Source organism: Cajanus cajan, chromosome 6 (assembly GCF_000230855.2).
Source record: "Cajanus cajan strain Asha chromosome 6, NIPB_CcT2T_4, whole genome shotgun sequence".
Taxonomy (NCBI): Eukaryota; Viridiplantae; Streptophyta; class Magnoliopsida; order Fabales; family Fabaceae; genus Cajanus; species Cajanus cajan.
The window spans coordinates 43,670,877-43,688,172 of NC_138522.1; the positions used below are offsets into that span (position 1 = coordinate 43,670,877).

General features: G+C 35.7%; 1 protein-coding gene across 2 annotated transcripts; it reads right to left on the bottom strand.

Moving 5' to 3' along the window:
- Nucleotides 1-932: 932 nt before the first annotated feature.
- On the bottom strand, nt 933-4,443 carry LOC109798117 (uncharacterized). 2 transcript variants are annotated; one of them, XM_020358334.3, is made up of 6 exons: nt 3,990-4,443; nt 3,476-3,566; nt 3,214-3,371; nt 1,848-1,875; nt 1,535-1,643; nt 933-1,235 (listed from the first exon to the last, which is right to left on the bottom strand). In XM_020358334.3, exons 1-6 carry the CDS (start codon nt 4,170-4,172, stop codon nt 1,154-1,156), a joined length of 651 nt encoding a protein of 216 aa, XP_020213923.1. In that variant the 5' UTR covers nt 4,173-4,443; the 3' UTR covers nt 933-1,153. The 2 variants fall into 2 exon arrangements, with proteins under 2 accessions (XP_020213923.1, XP_020213922.1); XM_020358333.3 differs by having other exon boundaries at nt 3,214-3,374; nt 3,990-4,437.
- Between the last annotated feature and the right edge of the window lie 12,853 nt (nt 4,444-17,296).

Sequence of the window (17,296 nt, forward strand, 5' to 3'; positions counted from 1 at the left end):
ACCCAAGTTTTCCGGTCGTAACCATAACTAGTGACTAGTATTTAAGATTTAAGAACCTGCTGCCCATATTGTTCTTAACTGACATTTGATGTGGCATAAAACTCTTAAGTATAATTTGTTCATATAGTGTGAAATTAAAATTGCATATTCATGATATAATTTAAAGTATATTGTAATTTTAGTTTAACAAAAGTTGAAAGTAAATACATTTGTATGAAAAGATTTTATTGAGAGACAAGCTACTTCAATCTCTACATTTCGGAAAAGAATTGGTACGTGGCTATTGGTTTGAGAATATATTTGGTGAAAAATAAATTGTATAAAAACAAGTTTACTTGAAAACTTGTATTTTATGTTAATATCTCGTATCACTTCATCGAAATTTGAAAATAACTTGGATCAAGAAAAAAATAAATAAATATTAGTCGCTAATTGATAAGTATCAATAATCTCACAATAAGAAAAATATTAGAAAATTTCTTCAGCCTTTTTCCCGGGGTACTTTTTTATAGCATATTTCACTCCGAGGATCCATCATTTCTTTTAGGTATCGAATAGTGTCGACAATTAAATATCAGAACAACATCGAAAAGGCATAAATTGCATTGATAGATTATGGAGTGAAAATTCTACTCATTGAAAGCAATGGAAAATAAATTGAAGAAAAAATATTCAATTTTCCAAAATATATAAAATTGGGAGAAACAGTAATCAGACCTCTATTTTGCTCTTAAAATTTGTAAATGCGTAACGATAATAACTACGTACCACAGTTACATTAATTCAACGAAGTAAAGCTCAAATAATCTTAGGCGGCGCGTGGAGTGAGTGTCAAATAAAAAAGATGAGGAAAAAGAAAATATTGCGAAACAAAATCAAAATGAAGGAAACACTGAGGCAACCGAAGTTGAGTTCTCAGACGTGGAGGGAAATTATGTTCAAAGCTCGAATTTTGAATTGCACTCGGAAACATTTGCGCAGTGATATTTACAACATCAAACTATGTTGAAATCAATTGATCTGTGGTGCAAAGAAAATGAATTTTAAATTAAAGACGAACAGGGCATGGGACGCCAAGCTAAATTGCAGCACAAGCAAGGGTACAGAAGTTAAATTACTACATCACAACTTTGCTACAAGCTGCATTGCCAAATCAGAGAAGCTTTGATATAACGTGACAAGAAGTCCAGAATGCTTTAGTTGCAGCCCTAAGAATAACAGGGTTTTGATATATCCTGTCCAGAATGTCATATGTAAGTGGTAAATAAAAACGAAACTATTATTAGCATAAAAGAGGTCGAAATTAACTGGGAATAACTTTCTTTTGGTATACCAGATGTGAAAAGCAACTAACAATTAGATGACACGCAAGGTATTCAGTATCCATCACATGAGACAATTAAACATATGCTACCAGGCAGCAGGCAAATCCAAAGGCAAGAAATGCCACACAATAAATGCAAGTTATGCGAAGGGTGAATGCAACAATAAGTTCCCTAATTATAAATAGGAGCGGGTTGGAATAACCACTTACCCTATGGCTGTAGCCCCCCATGATGCAACATTATAAATAACTTTGCTCCCATCCCAAGCCTTTCGTAGCTTTCCCTTTTTCTTTTTCACTGAAAATGTCTTGCTAAGCGCTAATAAAACAAACCAAAACAGTCAGAAATTCTCTCCTATTGTTTTAGCTAACTTATAATGAACTAATATCAATAAGATCATAAAAAATTATCTGGAATGATAAGGTAGATGATAAAGAGTTATTTCTTGTTTGTCACTCAAATATATGGAAGAATAACAAAGGTAAGGTATCATAATACTAGGAAGAACACAAACAAACTCACCTTCCTGGAGTTGGATAGGGGTCAAATCCTACAAAGAGCAAAGAAATCAATAAGAGAGGGCAGAAATTTTAGATACAATAGGTAGAAAATGTCTATTACTACTGATCATAGATGGAATTCATAAAACATTCTTCAGAGCCAATGAAGAAGAGAAAGACATTCCTTTTTACACAATGCAAGTGATTGTTATCCTACAGATGAATGAGAAGGGCTACAGAGAAGCAGACTATGGAAAAAGGCTCGTGTAAAAGAATCTTTACCCGTGTAAAAGACACACAGGACTGCAAAACAATGCCCATAAAGGCAAAAAGAAAGGGGAAACATATGACATAATGATACCAACAATAGAAGTCCAAAAATGAACTCCTGGCATAAAATTCATCTCTCCTCCCCTCCAGCCAATTTTCATTTTTCAACATTATAGTTAATAGCATAATAATTGAGTTGCAAGTTGCAACTACTTATTTCCTGACATTGAACAAAACAGAGCTACCAGCCTCAAAGTGGATGGACATCGTTGTAGAGAAAATATGCATTATAAACTTAAAAGTTCATTGTTAAATATTAAATCCAGAAGTTTCCAGTTTAACTTTGCAAAGAAATAGTAGTGGTATCTAACCATTCTCAAGTGACTCGACATAAATGGTTAAACACCAGTTCATAAAAGCCACAACAAAAACATAGAGCATTACCAAAATAGAGTCAGTAAATATATTGGTAAACACCACTCCTTATCCTTATTTAGTAGCTTTTAATATAAATATTAAAATTAAGACCTGGGTTAAGAAAAACATGTTTGAAGTGCCATAACCTTAATTATTTTAGATCTGGGGAAATGATTATTAAGGTTAGTAGTGATTATATCTAGGTAAATCCATAATTGTGTTCTGTTTCCACATCACATAATTGACTAATCATGATTTGTATATGTTTCTATGGAACATTGATGGCAAGTGACAACATATACATAGAAGATAACTTTAATAAAAATGATGAGGGAAGATAAATTCCCCAAAACCTTTCAAGAAACATTAGAAAACACTTATATCCACGTGGAATTTGCACCTTAAGTGAGATGCATATTTGGAGCTATGAGCAGATACAAGAAAACAAAAGGTCCAGTGTACGTGGGACTTGTGAGTAAGGTGAATAGCAGAAAGTAGGCAACAGCTGGTTCTTATAGCATGTCAAAAGATAATTTGAAGTTTGAAGCAAAAAATTTGGATTCTCACGATTTTCAAAATATTGCACAAGAACATTATTTGAATGATATCACAGTGAATTAAACTAAGCATAAGAGAAACAAAAATAACATATACATACAGTACAGAGCCCACTGAATAACAAGCGCATACATATCACGTACCTTTGTCTGCTTGAGGGATAGCAAATATGCGGCCATAAAACACGCAATGCCCTCCACTATATCTTCTTGTCTAACAAGGACATAATCTTCTTGGTCTGAGTCATCACATTCACCTTCCCAGAGATCATTTTCACTGACCACATCCCAAGAATTACATTCTTCTGCCCAACCAAACACTTTTTTTTTTCATTATCGTTCTAAATTTGAAACAATAAAGAGATACCACCAATTACATGAAATCATAAAAATGCAGAAGATATACCGTCTATATTCTGCAAAACTGACACCTGAGCACACTCCAACTTTTGAAGAAAGGCAGGACATTCAACTCTAGATTTGAGCAGATCACATAACTGCATTGTAGGACATGGACTGTGTCAGGAAGGATAATCAGCTAAATTTTATCCATATTAAGGTAGCATAGCATTATACTATTTACCATCATTCTATTGTTCACAGTTCCCCCTTGAAATCAAAATATGGCACTTATTTAACCTAATGAACATTTATTTTTCTAATTTTAAAACCGATTTTATGTTCTGTCCCTTTGAACCCGCACAACAAAGCAATCGAAGATCCCCTGGCAACACGCACTACACGATTGTTTAACTATGATCAGGCGCTTGAATTATTGGAACAGTACTATTAAATAGACGTAAGTTGATGGTGTTTAGGTCACGAACGTTGTCAGCGCAACAAGAGTGATGCTCTGTCCTATTGAGCGTGGAAAGTCCGCAGCAATGGAAACCCTAAAACGAAAAGATGAATTGAATTACCTGGTCGGCGTCAGAATCAGCTGATGCAGTGGGTTCAGCGTCAGTGTCAGCGTCGCAATCCTCTTGGGGGAGTTGAGAAGAAGTAGCGTCGATGAATTGGAGAGCTCTCTGACAGTGCAGAAGCACGGCCTCAAGCGTCTTCCTCTTGACGCGAAGGGGATCCACGGAGGCTTGGGGATCCATTAACGTGGATCAGTGGAGAGAGATAGGGTGGTTGTGTCCATGCGATGGAAATGGAATCAAGCAGTGGCTAACGAAACGATTCCGATTCCAATTCCAATTCCAATTCCAATTGCAATTGCAATGCTTGGCATCGCTTTCGTGCACTCCAATCGTTCCCTCTGCCGTGGGGTGCTTATTTGCGTTACACCAACAAAACTATTTTTCTAATCTCTTTTTAACTTTCACACGTTTCAAACAACAGGGATAATGTAATATTCTCTGCAGGTAGTAGCGGTCTTCATGCCCGTTACGTTAATATATTTTCACTTCTTTTCCCGTTGCTTAAAAATGTTTTCTTAGTATGTATGTACATATTCTCTTTTATCGATCATTTATGTGTTTATTCAAATTTTGTTTTTTTTAGAAACAATTCTAATTTATTTCTTAAAAATAACTTTTTAAACACGTGATGAATTTTGTCTTTAAATTATAGGATTATAGGAAGTGTCATATATACGAATTAAGATGCATTTAATACGTGTGTGTGTATATATATATATATATATATATATACATTAAATTTCATTAAAAAAAAGTTATTATATTTTTAAAATTATTTTATGCAAAATATTTGTAATCATATTTTTCAAGATTCATACAATATAAAAGAAAAATAGTAAACTTACATGTTTATAATTTGTAATATGATAAGATTTATAATATATGTGTTTGATTTCTCTTTACCATGTATCTTATACATGTATATCAAAAATATTATGTTAGGTTAAAATTAGTTCAAAAGCATATTATTATTTATTTTAAAATATATTTGCAAAATATTCTTTAATTTATTTTTACACTTATTTTATTTTACAACTTAATTATGCATAATATTAATAATTATATATTATGTTAAAATATTGGAGTGAATCATGTCTTATTTTATATATTTCAAGTCTTGAATGAGTTGATTATGTTTTAGTATGAGAAAAATGTTAGGGTTCTTAAAAGGATTAATTTAAGTCTATAAGACCCGTGCTCTTCTTGTTCTTCCTTCCCACTCATCTCTTTCTATCTTTCCCTTTCTACTCACTCTTTTCAGTTAGGGAACCTCAAATTTCTGGATCCACATAGATGTTGGACAGTAGAAGAGCTAGAAAGCTTGAAGCACGGAGTTGGTTCGCATTTCCCTTTCTCTTCCTTTTTTTTTCTTCTCTTCCCCATGAGCTCGAAATCGAAATTCTTCTCCCTCCAAAGTAAGGGAAGTTAGAATCTTGGCCAGTTGTTTGAATTGAAACTTAATATTAGTTGGATTTCTGAAAATTTGAGTTTTGGAGGTGGATTTAAGGTTGGTTGCATGTTGAAAGCTGAGACTTTGGTTGTCTTGACGGAAGATTTAACATTGATGATTTTCTTTGCATCTAGATGCATGCATGTTGAATTTTTGGTGTTTTCTAGGTTGTATGAACAAAATGAGTAGAGATTATAAAGGTAGATCATGTTTAGGGGTAAAAATTGATGGATTATAGGTGAAAACGAAGGGGGAAGCCATGGAAATGCAGAAAGCTCTACATTTGGCGCTGAAGCGCTAGGGGGAGCGTTGAACTAGGTGAGAAAACAAGGTGGTCGAGATCTGGCACTACAGCTCCAGGTTGGGCACTACAGCCCTAGGAGAAATTGATTTGGCAGAGACTTGGAGCTATAGCTCCAAGTTGGGCACTGCAACCCCAGGAGAAAACAAAATTGGCAGATAATCTAAGCTGGAATGTTGAATTAAGCATTGCAGCGCTAGGGCTAGATGACCGAATTTGGTCTTGAGGTCTTCATGAAAGTTGTAGCCTTGGATGTTAGTTTTCCAATGGCACTAGAATCACCCAAAAAGGAGGTCTATATATCTAGTTATGAACTTTTTAAGGAGCAAAGGTCAAGTTGTCAGCATTTAGGAAAATGGTTGCGGTTTTTACAATTTTTAACATGGTAGAGGAGTGAATTAGAACCTGAGTTCTTCATGAAAGTTGTATAAAATCTTCTTGTATTTCATATGAGATAATGATGAGAGTGATTGGAGTAGTATAACTCCCTATGAGTTGTTTTAGGTGAAGGTTGTTAGTGTAGGAATAAGTGCTTTTGATGAATTGCATGTGATACATGTTGTATGATAGGTGAAATTGGTGAACATCAATAGAATGCTCATGTTTATTGCATGATATGTGTCATAGGATGTGTCGCAACCTGAAAATTTTCGATCTCGCGACCTATGGTTTAGACATCCTTTTAAAAGTCTCATCAATTAAGGAATGCCCAGATACTAGACTAATCCTTAATTAATGGTTTTGAAAATAGGTTCTATGGAGTCGCCACCAATGTTTTACTCAAAACATTGGAAAAAGAAAAGGTTTTTAAAAGTCCAATAATGGCCTTGATAACCAGAATTGGGTTCGGGGGTCGGTTACGTGTAGGGAAGGTATTAAGCACCCCTACAGCGCCCTAAATCGGTACCCTATGATGAAGTTAACGTAATAAGAAATAATAAATTAAATATTAGATCCCCTTTTATTAATAATTATTTACATGCTTAAAAATTAAATTACACAATTAATCCTAAAATATCTACATGATTGCTTTTATTATAAACAATATTTATTAAAAATAAGAAATAAAATAAAGAGAAGAAAATTGACTGAAATACCTCTTGAACGAGCTCTATTGGATCTTCAAAAAAGGTGCTTTGTGGCAACCATTCACACTACAATGCCTCACAAAATCTCAAGAAATACAAAAGAGAGGGAAGAGAGAAAAAGAGAGAAATTTCGAGCTATAGGAAGCCTGGACGAAATTTCGGAGTCCGGAAAAATGAGCCCCAGCTGTCTATTTATAGGCTTCGGGGAGGGGGTCCAGAACGGCCCGTTCCAAAACCGGAACGGCCGTTCTGGATATGGCCGTTGTGCCTAAATTTTGTACCCCAGAACGGCCCGTTCTGAAATCGGAACGGCCCATTTCGGGGAACCAGAACGGCCCGTTCTGGTTTCAGAACGACCCGTTCTGGGGTGCTGGTTTAGCCCATTTTTAGGAGACTTGAACGTCCCGTTCCAGTTGGAACGGCCCGTTCCAGTTTACAAAATACAGGCTTTTCAAAATCCTTGGAACGGCCCGTTCCAATTCGAGAACGGCCCGTTCCAGTCCTGGGAACGGCCCGTTCCGATTTTGGAACGGCCCGTTCCGGGACACTGAAAATGTCTAATTTGGGCTTCTAGGTCCCCTAATGTCCTATCTTGTCGCTTGCACTCTTCGGAAGTTCCTTCCCTTCATGACAGAGATCCATGTCCTTGTTTGTGTGCCCCCCGGACGAAATTGGGTGTCTACAGCTGCCCCTCTTTACTTGTCCTTTGGAATAGTAATGTGTTGCTTTTCCAAAGGCAAGGAAAGACGTAGACATTTCGTCCGGGTCTTCTCTTCGTCTCTCTGATGCTTCTGCATTGTTTCCCTTGTGATAATATGTTCTTTTATTTGTTGCTTCTTGAAGAAGGAGTATATTATGAGCTCAGCCTCTCCAGGCTGGACTGATATTCTAAGGCTTCAGCCGGCCTCCTCTAAGGTCAGGTAACCCACTTTGTTGTTGAAGTAGTTTCGTAGCTCAACCTCTCCAAGCTGGACTGATATTCTAAGGCTTCAGCCGGCCTCCTCTAAGGTCAGGTAACCCACTTTTGTACTAGTTTTGGGGATCTAGCAACCCTTTCCCTAAGGTCAGGTAACCCAATTTGTACTAGTTTTGGGGATCTAGCAACCCTTTCGCTAAGGTCAGGTAACCCAATTTGTACTAGTTTTGGGGATCTAGCAACCCTTTCACTAAGGTCAGGTAACCCAATTTGTACTAGTTTTGGGGATCTAGCAACCCTTTCACTAAGGTTAGGTAACCCAATTTGTACTAGTTTTGGGGATCTAGCAACCCTTTCGCTAAGGTCAGGTAACCCACTTTGTACTAGTTTTGGGGATCTAGCAACCCTTTCACTAAGGTCAGGTAACCCACTTTGTACTTGATGTCTTCTTGTTGGTGTTGTGAGATGAAAGTCTGCCCCTAGGTGGATGGGTAGGAAATGTTTGATGTGCCCCTATGTTGGTGGGCAAAGATAGATGGATGACAAGGATTCTAGTGTTTCCCCTGCCATGTGAGTATTATGATGCCTCCCCAGGCGTCTTCATTGTGGGATGGTTGGTAGGAGTTTGGTTTTATTCTTGTCAAGGTGAGTATTGTAATGCCTCTCCAGGCATCTTCTTGTTGTAGGTTTTTTCTTTTCATTTCTTTGTTTAGCTTCGGCTTTTTCACATTTGAAGCTTGCCTTTTTCTGCTATTTTCATAAATTGCTTCGGCTTTTTCAACATTTGTGAAACTTGCCTTTTTTTGATGTTGTTTTTGCTTTTTTATTGTCATCATTGGTGGAGAGATCTATCCCCATGATGATGTTATCTGCTGAATCTTTATTGATGAGTATTATTTTGGAAGCCACTCCTGGCTTTGGTAAGGAAACCATTCCTAGTCTTGGCATTCTCTTGGATCATCCTTCATTTAGTTGAGGAGTATGGCGCGATGGCCTCTTCATGCTTACAGACTTGCTTGTTTGATCGATTCTATTCTATTCCACTGTTGATATGTCTTTGCTTAGTAGGCACATAGAATCACTTGGGGTTGCCATTTGACACCACTTTGACTCATGCTTGGCTATTGAGCTTTTACGAGTGCTTTGTCCTGATGAGTCTTCTTGACCCATAGCAAGTATAATGCATGGATGCATGGATGCAAAGAAAATGCAAGACAAGAATGATTCTTTTATTTTTTTTGTGTAACGCCCTTCCATATGCCCCTAACTCATATGCATGCGATACAGTTTATGCTTGTGTTTGTTCCTAAAGATGCAATTCATTTTTTTATATCGGGAAATTAACCTGTACGTGTTAAGGTTAATGATGACGATTCCTTTTCATTCATGTCGTTTATGATCATTGTTGGGATATGTTCTTTTGAACACGAGCTTCAGTGGCTCCTTGACTATCCGGTCGATGTGTGGTCAAGCGTCTCTAACCTCTGTTTGAGAACATCTCGGCCTTCCCTCTGTGAGTATTCACTGTGCATTTTCCGTGTATCTTTTCAGTGCTATTTTAATGCCATAAGGGTCAAGAGAAAAGAATAAAAGGGATGTTTGTTTTTTTTTTTCAAAAGGTTGTTAGAAGGGATTTTTTTTCAAAAGGGGTTTTTAGAAGAATGGCTGGCCAAGGTAGGCTTTGGTGTTTAGGGTTATTAAACAAAACGTATTTGCTACAAAGAAGCTATCATTGTGTTTAGCCTTTTTGGAAAGTGAAGTGATGACTCGGGGTCGTACTTTAATTGGATGATTCTTCTGAGCCGCCTTTGAGTTTTCAACTCAGGTTGCTGTTTTAACGTCCTAACTTTTGCCTAGGTCACTTGAGATGTGTTTCCTAGCGGACATTTTTCTTTTGATCTTTTTCTTTTGCCTAGGTTACCCATTTTTACTTGTGGATTGCCTAGCAGATCTTGCCCTAACTTTTGCGCAGCCCCCTTAGTGGGTTTCCTGCCGGGCCTTCTTTTTCGCAACATTTGTGTGGGACGACTTTATTTTTATTGAACCCTAGTCATGTTCGGTTTTCTGATTCTTCTTTTGTTATCCTTTCCATCCTATTTTCGAGTAACATCTTTGTCGCAAATATATTTTGTTTATTAAGGGTTGATGGATGAGGCCTAGAGTGAATATTTTAAAGGGAGAAGAGAAATGAAAGAATGTTATGGCATTTAAAACAGTACTTCCAATTTACACGTGCCCCTTTAGCAAAGCTCGGAGGCCCGGGCATGCCCCGAGTTCGTGATTCATACACAGAGAGATTAACCGAGGTTGCCCCCTAGAGAGGCATGGTTGACGATTGGTTGAACTGCATTATGAATGCATTCCCACTTGCTTGAATGTGGGTATTTCGACTTCGGAGTGAAACCTTTATGAATTCTTTCTTTCTAAAGGGAATACTCAAGCCGCCTTTCATTTTTTAACACAAGTAGGCATTACTTTTTTATTATTATTTTTTTTATTTTTATGTATCCCTAACTTTTGCATAGGACGTATCCTATCGGGATTTTGATTTTTTTTCTTTACCCTAATTTTTGCCTAGGACACCCTTTACAGGTTTTCATCCTAGCGGGTTTTTGTCATGCAATGCCTTTATTCTTCAATTGAGTTTTGTTGTAATTCCCTAGAAGCAAGGATTCATTCATTCTTGATTGTTCCTCCTATCCCAACAGTTGTCATTTCCGCATGGGGAACTCTTGGTGTTTGAATCGTCAATTTGGGCGTGTTATGCCCCCCAGTCTTCTTGCACAATTACTGGTTTTTAAGTGCTTTCAATTTGATGTATCGAGTTTGCACTTGACTACCAGTGATCTCATTATTTGATTAACACGCACAGGTTAGGTTTCCCTTTTTATTCTTATTTATTATTTACAAGGAAGACATATTATCTATATGAAGTGCAAAATAGGATGCAAAGATGATTGAGAAATTCAACAAATATCATTCTCATTGATTTATTTGTTTAGAGAACATTCTTTGTACAAATCTTTTGGTGCACTTTGATGATGTTGTTGAGGCTACAGAAGCTCATGCTTGAATGATGTCCCTATGGATATGCTTGCTCGTTCGTTGATTTGCAATTAGTTCTTGTTTCTTCTCAGATTCTCTTCTTGTTATTCCCATCAGAAGTAACCATCAATAGGATCTTCAAGTTCACCACTATTTTGGTGATTGCCGAAATTTTCATCTTTATTGACGAGGTTGATGAGTCAGAAAAGAAAGATGCAATTTGGAGTGATTTGATAACGAATTAGAGGATTAGGTGAGCTTATCATCAAATTTTTTTTCGCTTCAATTTCTTCTCTTTTTTTTTGCGTGCCTCCTTTTCGAAATTTCAAATAGTCTCCTATTTGAGTTGAGGAATGACATCTTTTTAAATCGGAAGAAGTCTGAGAAGATGTAGACTTTGCCTTCTATTGAAAGGATGACGAGAGTCCAAAGCCTAGTAGGCCTCTTTAGTGTGTGCACACGATTCTTGTACTTTAGAATGTTTTCCTTTCTAAAAAATCTTTACATACTATGTGTCTTCCATTTTCTAATGAATGTATATGCTAAACTAAAAGATGCATGATATTTGTTTTCTGCCTAAACTTTATCATTCATTTTTTTTACTAAAAGGAAATGATGCATGATTTTTGCTATATATTTATCTCTTTTTTTTAAAATAAACTATCTTATATGATGCTTTGAAGTTTGGGTATATAGAAGGGAGTTAAAATTTTATCATATTTTTTATTAATATTTATTTGTTTGTAATTCTTATCTATTTGCAATAAATAAACACAAACAAATGCAACACACATATGCTCAAACAAATGTACACCCGCGAACAATCACGTTTAAATCCTTGGTCTGTGGTCCCTGCAAGAAAAGTGCATTGTATAGGACGGTTCTAATCTCACTGGTCTTAAGGCCCCCAAGGTGCCCCCATTATAGGGACCCAGTATCTCTGTCGCCGTCACCTGGCAAACTCTAAGGTTTGTCGCAGTATTTCGGGCTAGAGTAACCGGTTATCACCTTGAGTGTGATTTCCGACAAGGCTCGCAGGCTCCAAGGCCAAACTTGGGCCGGTCGTACGTCAACCACTCCCTATGTTTATTACCCTCATGCCCCCGGGTGTAGGGGGAACTGTTGTGTGCAAAGGATTGTGTACAATTTTTATTTCAAACAAATGCTGAATTTAAACAGGCAAACAAATATTAAAGCCAAACAAATAAAGCAAACAAAGTAAAGGGGAAAATATTTAAATTATTATTTTTATTTTATTAACTTCATCAATTAAATGGGCCTGACCCTCTTTAAACTTCCCCAGTGGAGTCGCCATCTGTCGCAACCTGAAAATTTCCGATCTCGCGACCTATGGTTTAGACATCCTTTTAAAAGTCTCATCAATTAAGGAATGCCCAGATACTAGACTAATCCTTAATTAATGGTTTTGAAAATAGGTTCTATGGAGTCGCCACCAATGTTTTACTCAAAATATTGGAAAAAGAAAAGGTTTTTAAAAGTCCAATAATGGCCTTGATAACCAGAATTGGGTTCGGGGGTCGGTTACGTGTAGGAAAGGTATTAAGCACCCCTACAGCGCCCTAAATTGGTACCCTATGATGAAGTTAACGTAATAAGAAATAATAAATTAAATATTAGATCCCCTTTTATTAATAATTATTTACATGCTTAAAAATTAAATTACACAATTAATCCTAAAATATCTACATGATTGCTTTTATTATAAACAATATTTATTAAAAATAAGAAATAAAATAAAGAGAAGAAAATTGACTGAAATACCTCTTGAATGAGCTCTATTGGATCTTCAAAAAAGGTGCTTTGTGGCAACCCTTCACACTACAATGCCTCACAAAATCTCAAGAAATACAAAAGAGAGGGAAGAGAGAAAAAGAGAGAAATTTCGAGCTATAGGAAGCCTGGACGAAATTTCGGAGTCCGGAAATATGAGCCCCAGCTGTCTATTTATAGGCTTCGGGGAGGGGGTCCAGAACGGCCCGTTCCAAAACCGGAACGGCCGTTCTGGATATGGTCGTTGTGCCTAAATTTTGTACCCCAGAACGGCCCGTTCTGAAATCGGAACGGCCCGTTTCGGGGAACCAGAACGGCCCGTTCTGGTTTCAGAACGGCCCGTTCTGGTTTCAGAACGGCCCGTTCTGGGGTGCTGGTTTAGCCCATTTTTAGGAGACTGGAACGTCCCGTTCCAGTTGGAACGGCCCGTTCCAGTTTACAAAATACAGGCTTTTCAAAATCCTTGGAACGGCCCGTTCCAATTCGAGAACGGCCCGTTCCAGTCTTGGGAACGGCCCGTTCCGATTTTGGAACGGCCCGTTCCGGGACACTGAAAATGCCTAATTTGGGCTTCTAGGTCCCCTAATGTCCTATCTTGTCGCTTGCACTCTTCGGAAGTTCCTTCCCTTCATGACAGAGATCCATGTCCTTGTTTGTGTGCCCCCCGGACGAAATTGGGTGTCTACAGGATGATGGTAATGAGCATTGATATGTTATCTTTGTGTACTTGAAATGGTGACGAGCATTTGTATGCTTTATATGTTTGATATGCTATTTTGAATTAATTGTGGAGCATTGATATGCTATTATTGTATGAATTGTTAAGCATTGGTATGTTGTTATTGGTTAAGATTTTAAGCATTGGTATGTTGTTATTGGTTGATATGTTAAGCATTGGTATGTTGTACATGATTGATGTTATTGATCTCTATATGCATTGACTGAATGTAATGTATATAGTAAATGTATGGTGATATGTGGATGCTGAGAATGTGGTGTGACATTATAGCATGATGTCTAACTTAGGATTTGAGGAGAGAAAATTATTTTAAAAATTGAAGATCCCACATAGGGTATCTTAGAGTGGTGCTCGGGTAGGCCTCTGTTTGGAAAACCCTCCATGAGTAGTTGTGACTTTTAGAGTAGGTTTTGAAGTGTGTTGAGTCTCCTCCAAATCTTTAGTTAGTGGTTGGGTAAGGTAGGAGCACTAGTGCAAAAATTGGATTTAAAATCGAAGTTTTAAGATCGGTTATAAGGTAACCGATCTTAAAAGTGACGCGGTGACAATTTTATAAATAATATGAACACTTTTAAAATCAGTTCAAATTTAACCGATCTTAAAAGTACTTTTAAGATCGGTTATTTTATGACCGATTTTAAAAGGTATGTCTGACACAACTTTTAAGATCGATTACAAAAGAACCGATCTTAAAAGTTGTATCAGCCATAACTTTTAAGATCGGTTATAAAATAACTGATCTTAAACTTTTAAGATCAGTTATTTTATAACCGATTTTAAAAGTATCGTCAGAAACCTTTTATATTTCCCTCCAATCTCATTCTCTTTAATCTTCCCTCCATTCGTTTTTTTACTCTCTCGCGCTCTCATTTTTTAAAGAGGTAAATTTCGTTGTCATTTTTCGTTTTCGTTTTCCTCTTCTTATGTCTCTTTTCGTTTTCTCATGCGCTTCTCTTGTTTCTATTTTCGTTGTAGGTTCATTTTGGCTAAATTTTGAAGCTGGAACGGCCCGTTCTGAAAGGAGAACGGGCCGTTCTGATTCCGTTCTTCAAATAGTCTTTTTTCACAATCTAGAACGGCCCGTTCCAGTTTTGGAATAGCCCGTTCCAGTTTAATTTTTTTTCTTGGCCAGAACTTTTAAGATCGGTTGTCTTACAACCTATCTTAAAAGTTAAAAATAACCGATTTTAAAAACCTTTTTTCCACTAGTGGAGGTCGAAGGCTACAACCCTTAACCAAGTACCTGGAAAAGTTCCGTGGTTCCTTGAGGATAATTAGTGGGCGAATTCCATGCCAAGGTCGTGGTAAGCCTATACTCAGTTGTACTACTCCTGACGATGGAACCAGACTTTCCTAGTGTAAGTGATGAGCCCGAGAAACTAGATGAGGGATCAGTATCCCATTTTGTTATGATCGAGCTAGCGCTTCGGGCGTGAAAATGATTAGGTTGGTTCAGTAATGTGAAAATCACTTAGACTACTCATATTGTTAGGAGATATCCGTAGAAGAATGCGTGACGACGCATTGGTCAATGTGTTTGCATATGATGTATGTTGAGATGTGTTCATATGCATTTGATGTCTTTTGGGACATGATTGGGTGAGGTACATGCTTGGTTGAGATGTGATTAGTTTTCATACATGATATCTGGTGTGTTATTGTATATTATAGACGTGTTCCTATATATATATATATATATATATATATACATTTTTTTTTTAAAAAAGTCTAGTTTATCCTTTTTGTTTCCATGATGGTTTGGACTGCGATGATCATATGTTGTATGAGAGTAGATCAAGGCTAGGCTTAAAGAGCTGATTTGGGCAGGTGTTGTGACTTTTTGATGGCGGTACTATTGATGTACATTATATAGGTGTGCTTGACCAGCACTAGGATGTAAGATTATTTTGGGATGATTGTATATATATATATACCATTTATATTTGGCTGGCTATTTTATTTATATACTCATGTTAAATATATGTATGGTATATTTCTTCCATTAATCTTGTACATTCTAGTGACTTAGCTTTAGTTGATAGTGTTAGTGATTCAACAAAGTGTGGCGACTATGGTGGGTCATTACAAAGTCTAAAACATTCAAAGTCTAATTTTTTTTTTCTCCTCCACCAAACTTAGGTTTCATAGGTTCATACTCACACATTGCAATTTCAATTTTTTAGGGGAAATTCCTATGGATGTGAGTAATTAATTGTCTACTTTCATTTCTTCTAAATTTAGGGGGTAAACTAACTATGTCTTAGACAATCTAGTCTATTTCAATTTTATTCAAATAAGGTTAGGTTTAAATCCACTTATCAGAATTGAATCAGTGATAAAACGTTAAATGTTAACCTAAAAGAATATACAATTGTTTCAACTTCAAATACTCAAACACAAAGGTTCAAAGAGACTTCAAAAGTAAATTAAAACATGTTAGCTATTGACCAATGGGAATATTTCCAGTCTCAAGCATGAAGGAACAAAGGAGCTTAAAAGGTAGATGAGAACATATTGACTATTAACTTGAGATGGTATATACCATGTTGATCATTATGTGAAAGCATGTTGTTTAAATTGTGTCAATCATCTCAATTGTAATAATTATAGTAATCATGACAATCTATCATTTTATATTTCTCAACTTTTTTTATTATTAACAAATCGCTCGAGTCCCTGTTAAAGTGAATTAAGAATGAGTTTAAGTAAGTTGACTCACTTTGCCACCTCTAATTAGTGGAACATATATATAGGTATTACGTTGAAGATGAATAAATTTAGAAGTAAAATATGTTTTTAATTCTTATGAAGTTTTTCAATTTTGATTCACCTTAAAAAATTGTTATAATTTTTTCTTTTAATTTAAAAATGACTTAAATGCATTTTTGGTCCTGCAAGTATAACATATATGTAATTTTAGTTCCTTAAATTTTAATTAAGTAATTTTAATTTTTAAAGTATTGCAATTATATAGTTTTGGCCCTTCAATATTTAATTGAGCAATTTAATTATGTGTTTTTAATTTATAAAGTACTATAACTAAACAATTTTTTTACATATTTAAGTTACATATATTAGTAATTTTAGTAATAATAAATATACATATCATTTAATGAATGAAAAATATAATATATATAATTTAAATAGATAAAAAAAATTATATGCCTGTAATACTTGAGAGACTAAATCATATAATTGCAATACTTAAATAACTAAAACAATTTAAAAATACTTTACTTCAATTTTAATCTTTAAAGTAGTTATAATATTTACTGACAATTATAGATAGAATATATTTAAGTATAAAAAATGAGAAATTTCTAAATTAAAAAAATAAAAATGGTTTTTAAAAATAATTAAAATTGAATTTTAATGTTTTTTAAAGTGATAAAAATATATTTATCATAATTCAGTTGAATACTTTTATTACTATAGTTGAAATTCATTTAATGCACAACACGTTCTAAAAACCTCTGTTCTGTTTAATTATTTATAACGTGGTTTTAAGTATCTGCCGTTGAGGTGAGTACTGTGCATTGAAGGACAGTTAACGGGTAGCGTTTTAATTTGGTATACTGACAAGTTCCTATCCACGTTGAAGCTATAAAATTCGGAGCAAAACCAACGCCATCAATTATGTGCCCCTACCACCACGAATACCAAGAAGGGGTGTTTATGGATCGATTTTTTCAAAAAACCGATCCAAATTGAACTAAACTATTTTATAAAAGTGGATCGGTTAATCGATCCATTTTTTTTAAAGTGGATTGGTTTGGTTTTTTTAAAATATGAATTGGTTTTTTTGAAATTAGATCGGTTCAGTGTGATGCAGTTATCAACAATTTACTCATATATGGATCGGTTTTTTTAAAAAACCAAACCGAACCAAACCGATCCACTTTGTAAAAATGGATCAGATAACTGAACTGGTTTTATAAAGTGGTTCGGTTCGGATTTTTTTTCAAAATGGATCG

Coding starts and splice junctions, on each gene's coding strand:
- LOC109798117 (XM_020358333.3), bottom strand. CDS start 4,172: ATGGATCCCCAAGCCTCCGTGGATCCCCTTCGCGTCAAGAGGAAGACG. Junction 1,876..3,213: donor TATCCCTCAAGCAGACAAAG/GTACGTGATATG, acceptor TGCTCTTTGTAG/GATTTGACCCCTATCCAACT. Junction 1,236..1,534: donor TGGGGGGCTACAGCCATAGG/GTAAGTGGTTAT, acceptor CATTCTGGACAG/GATATATCAAAACCCTGTTA.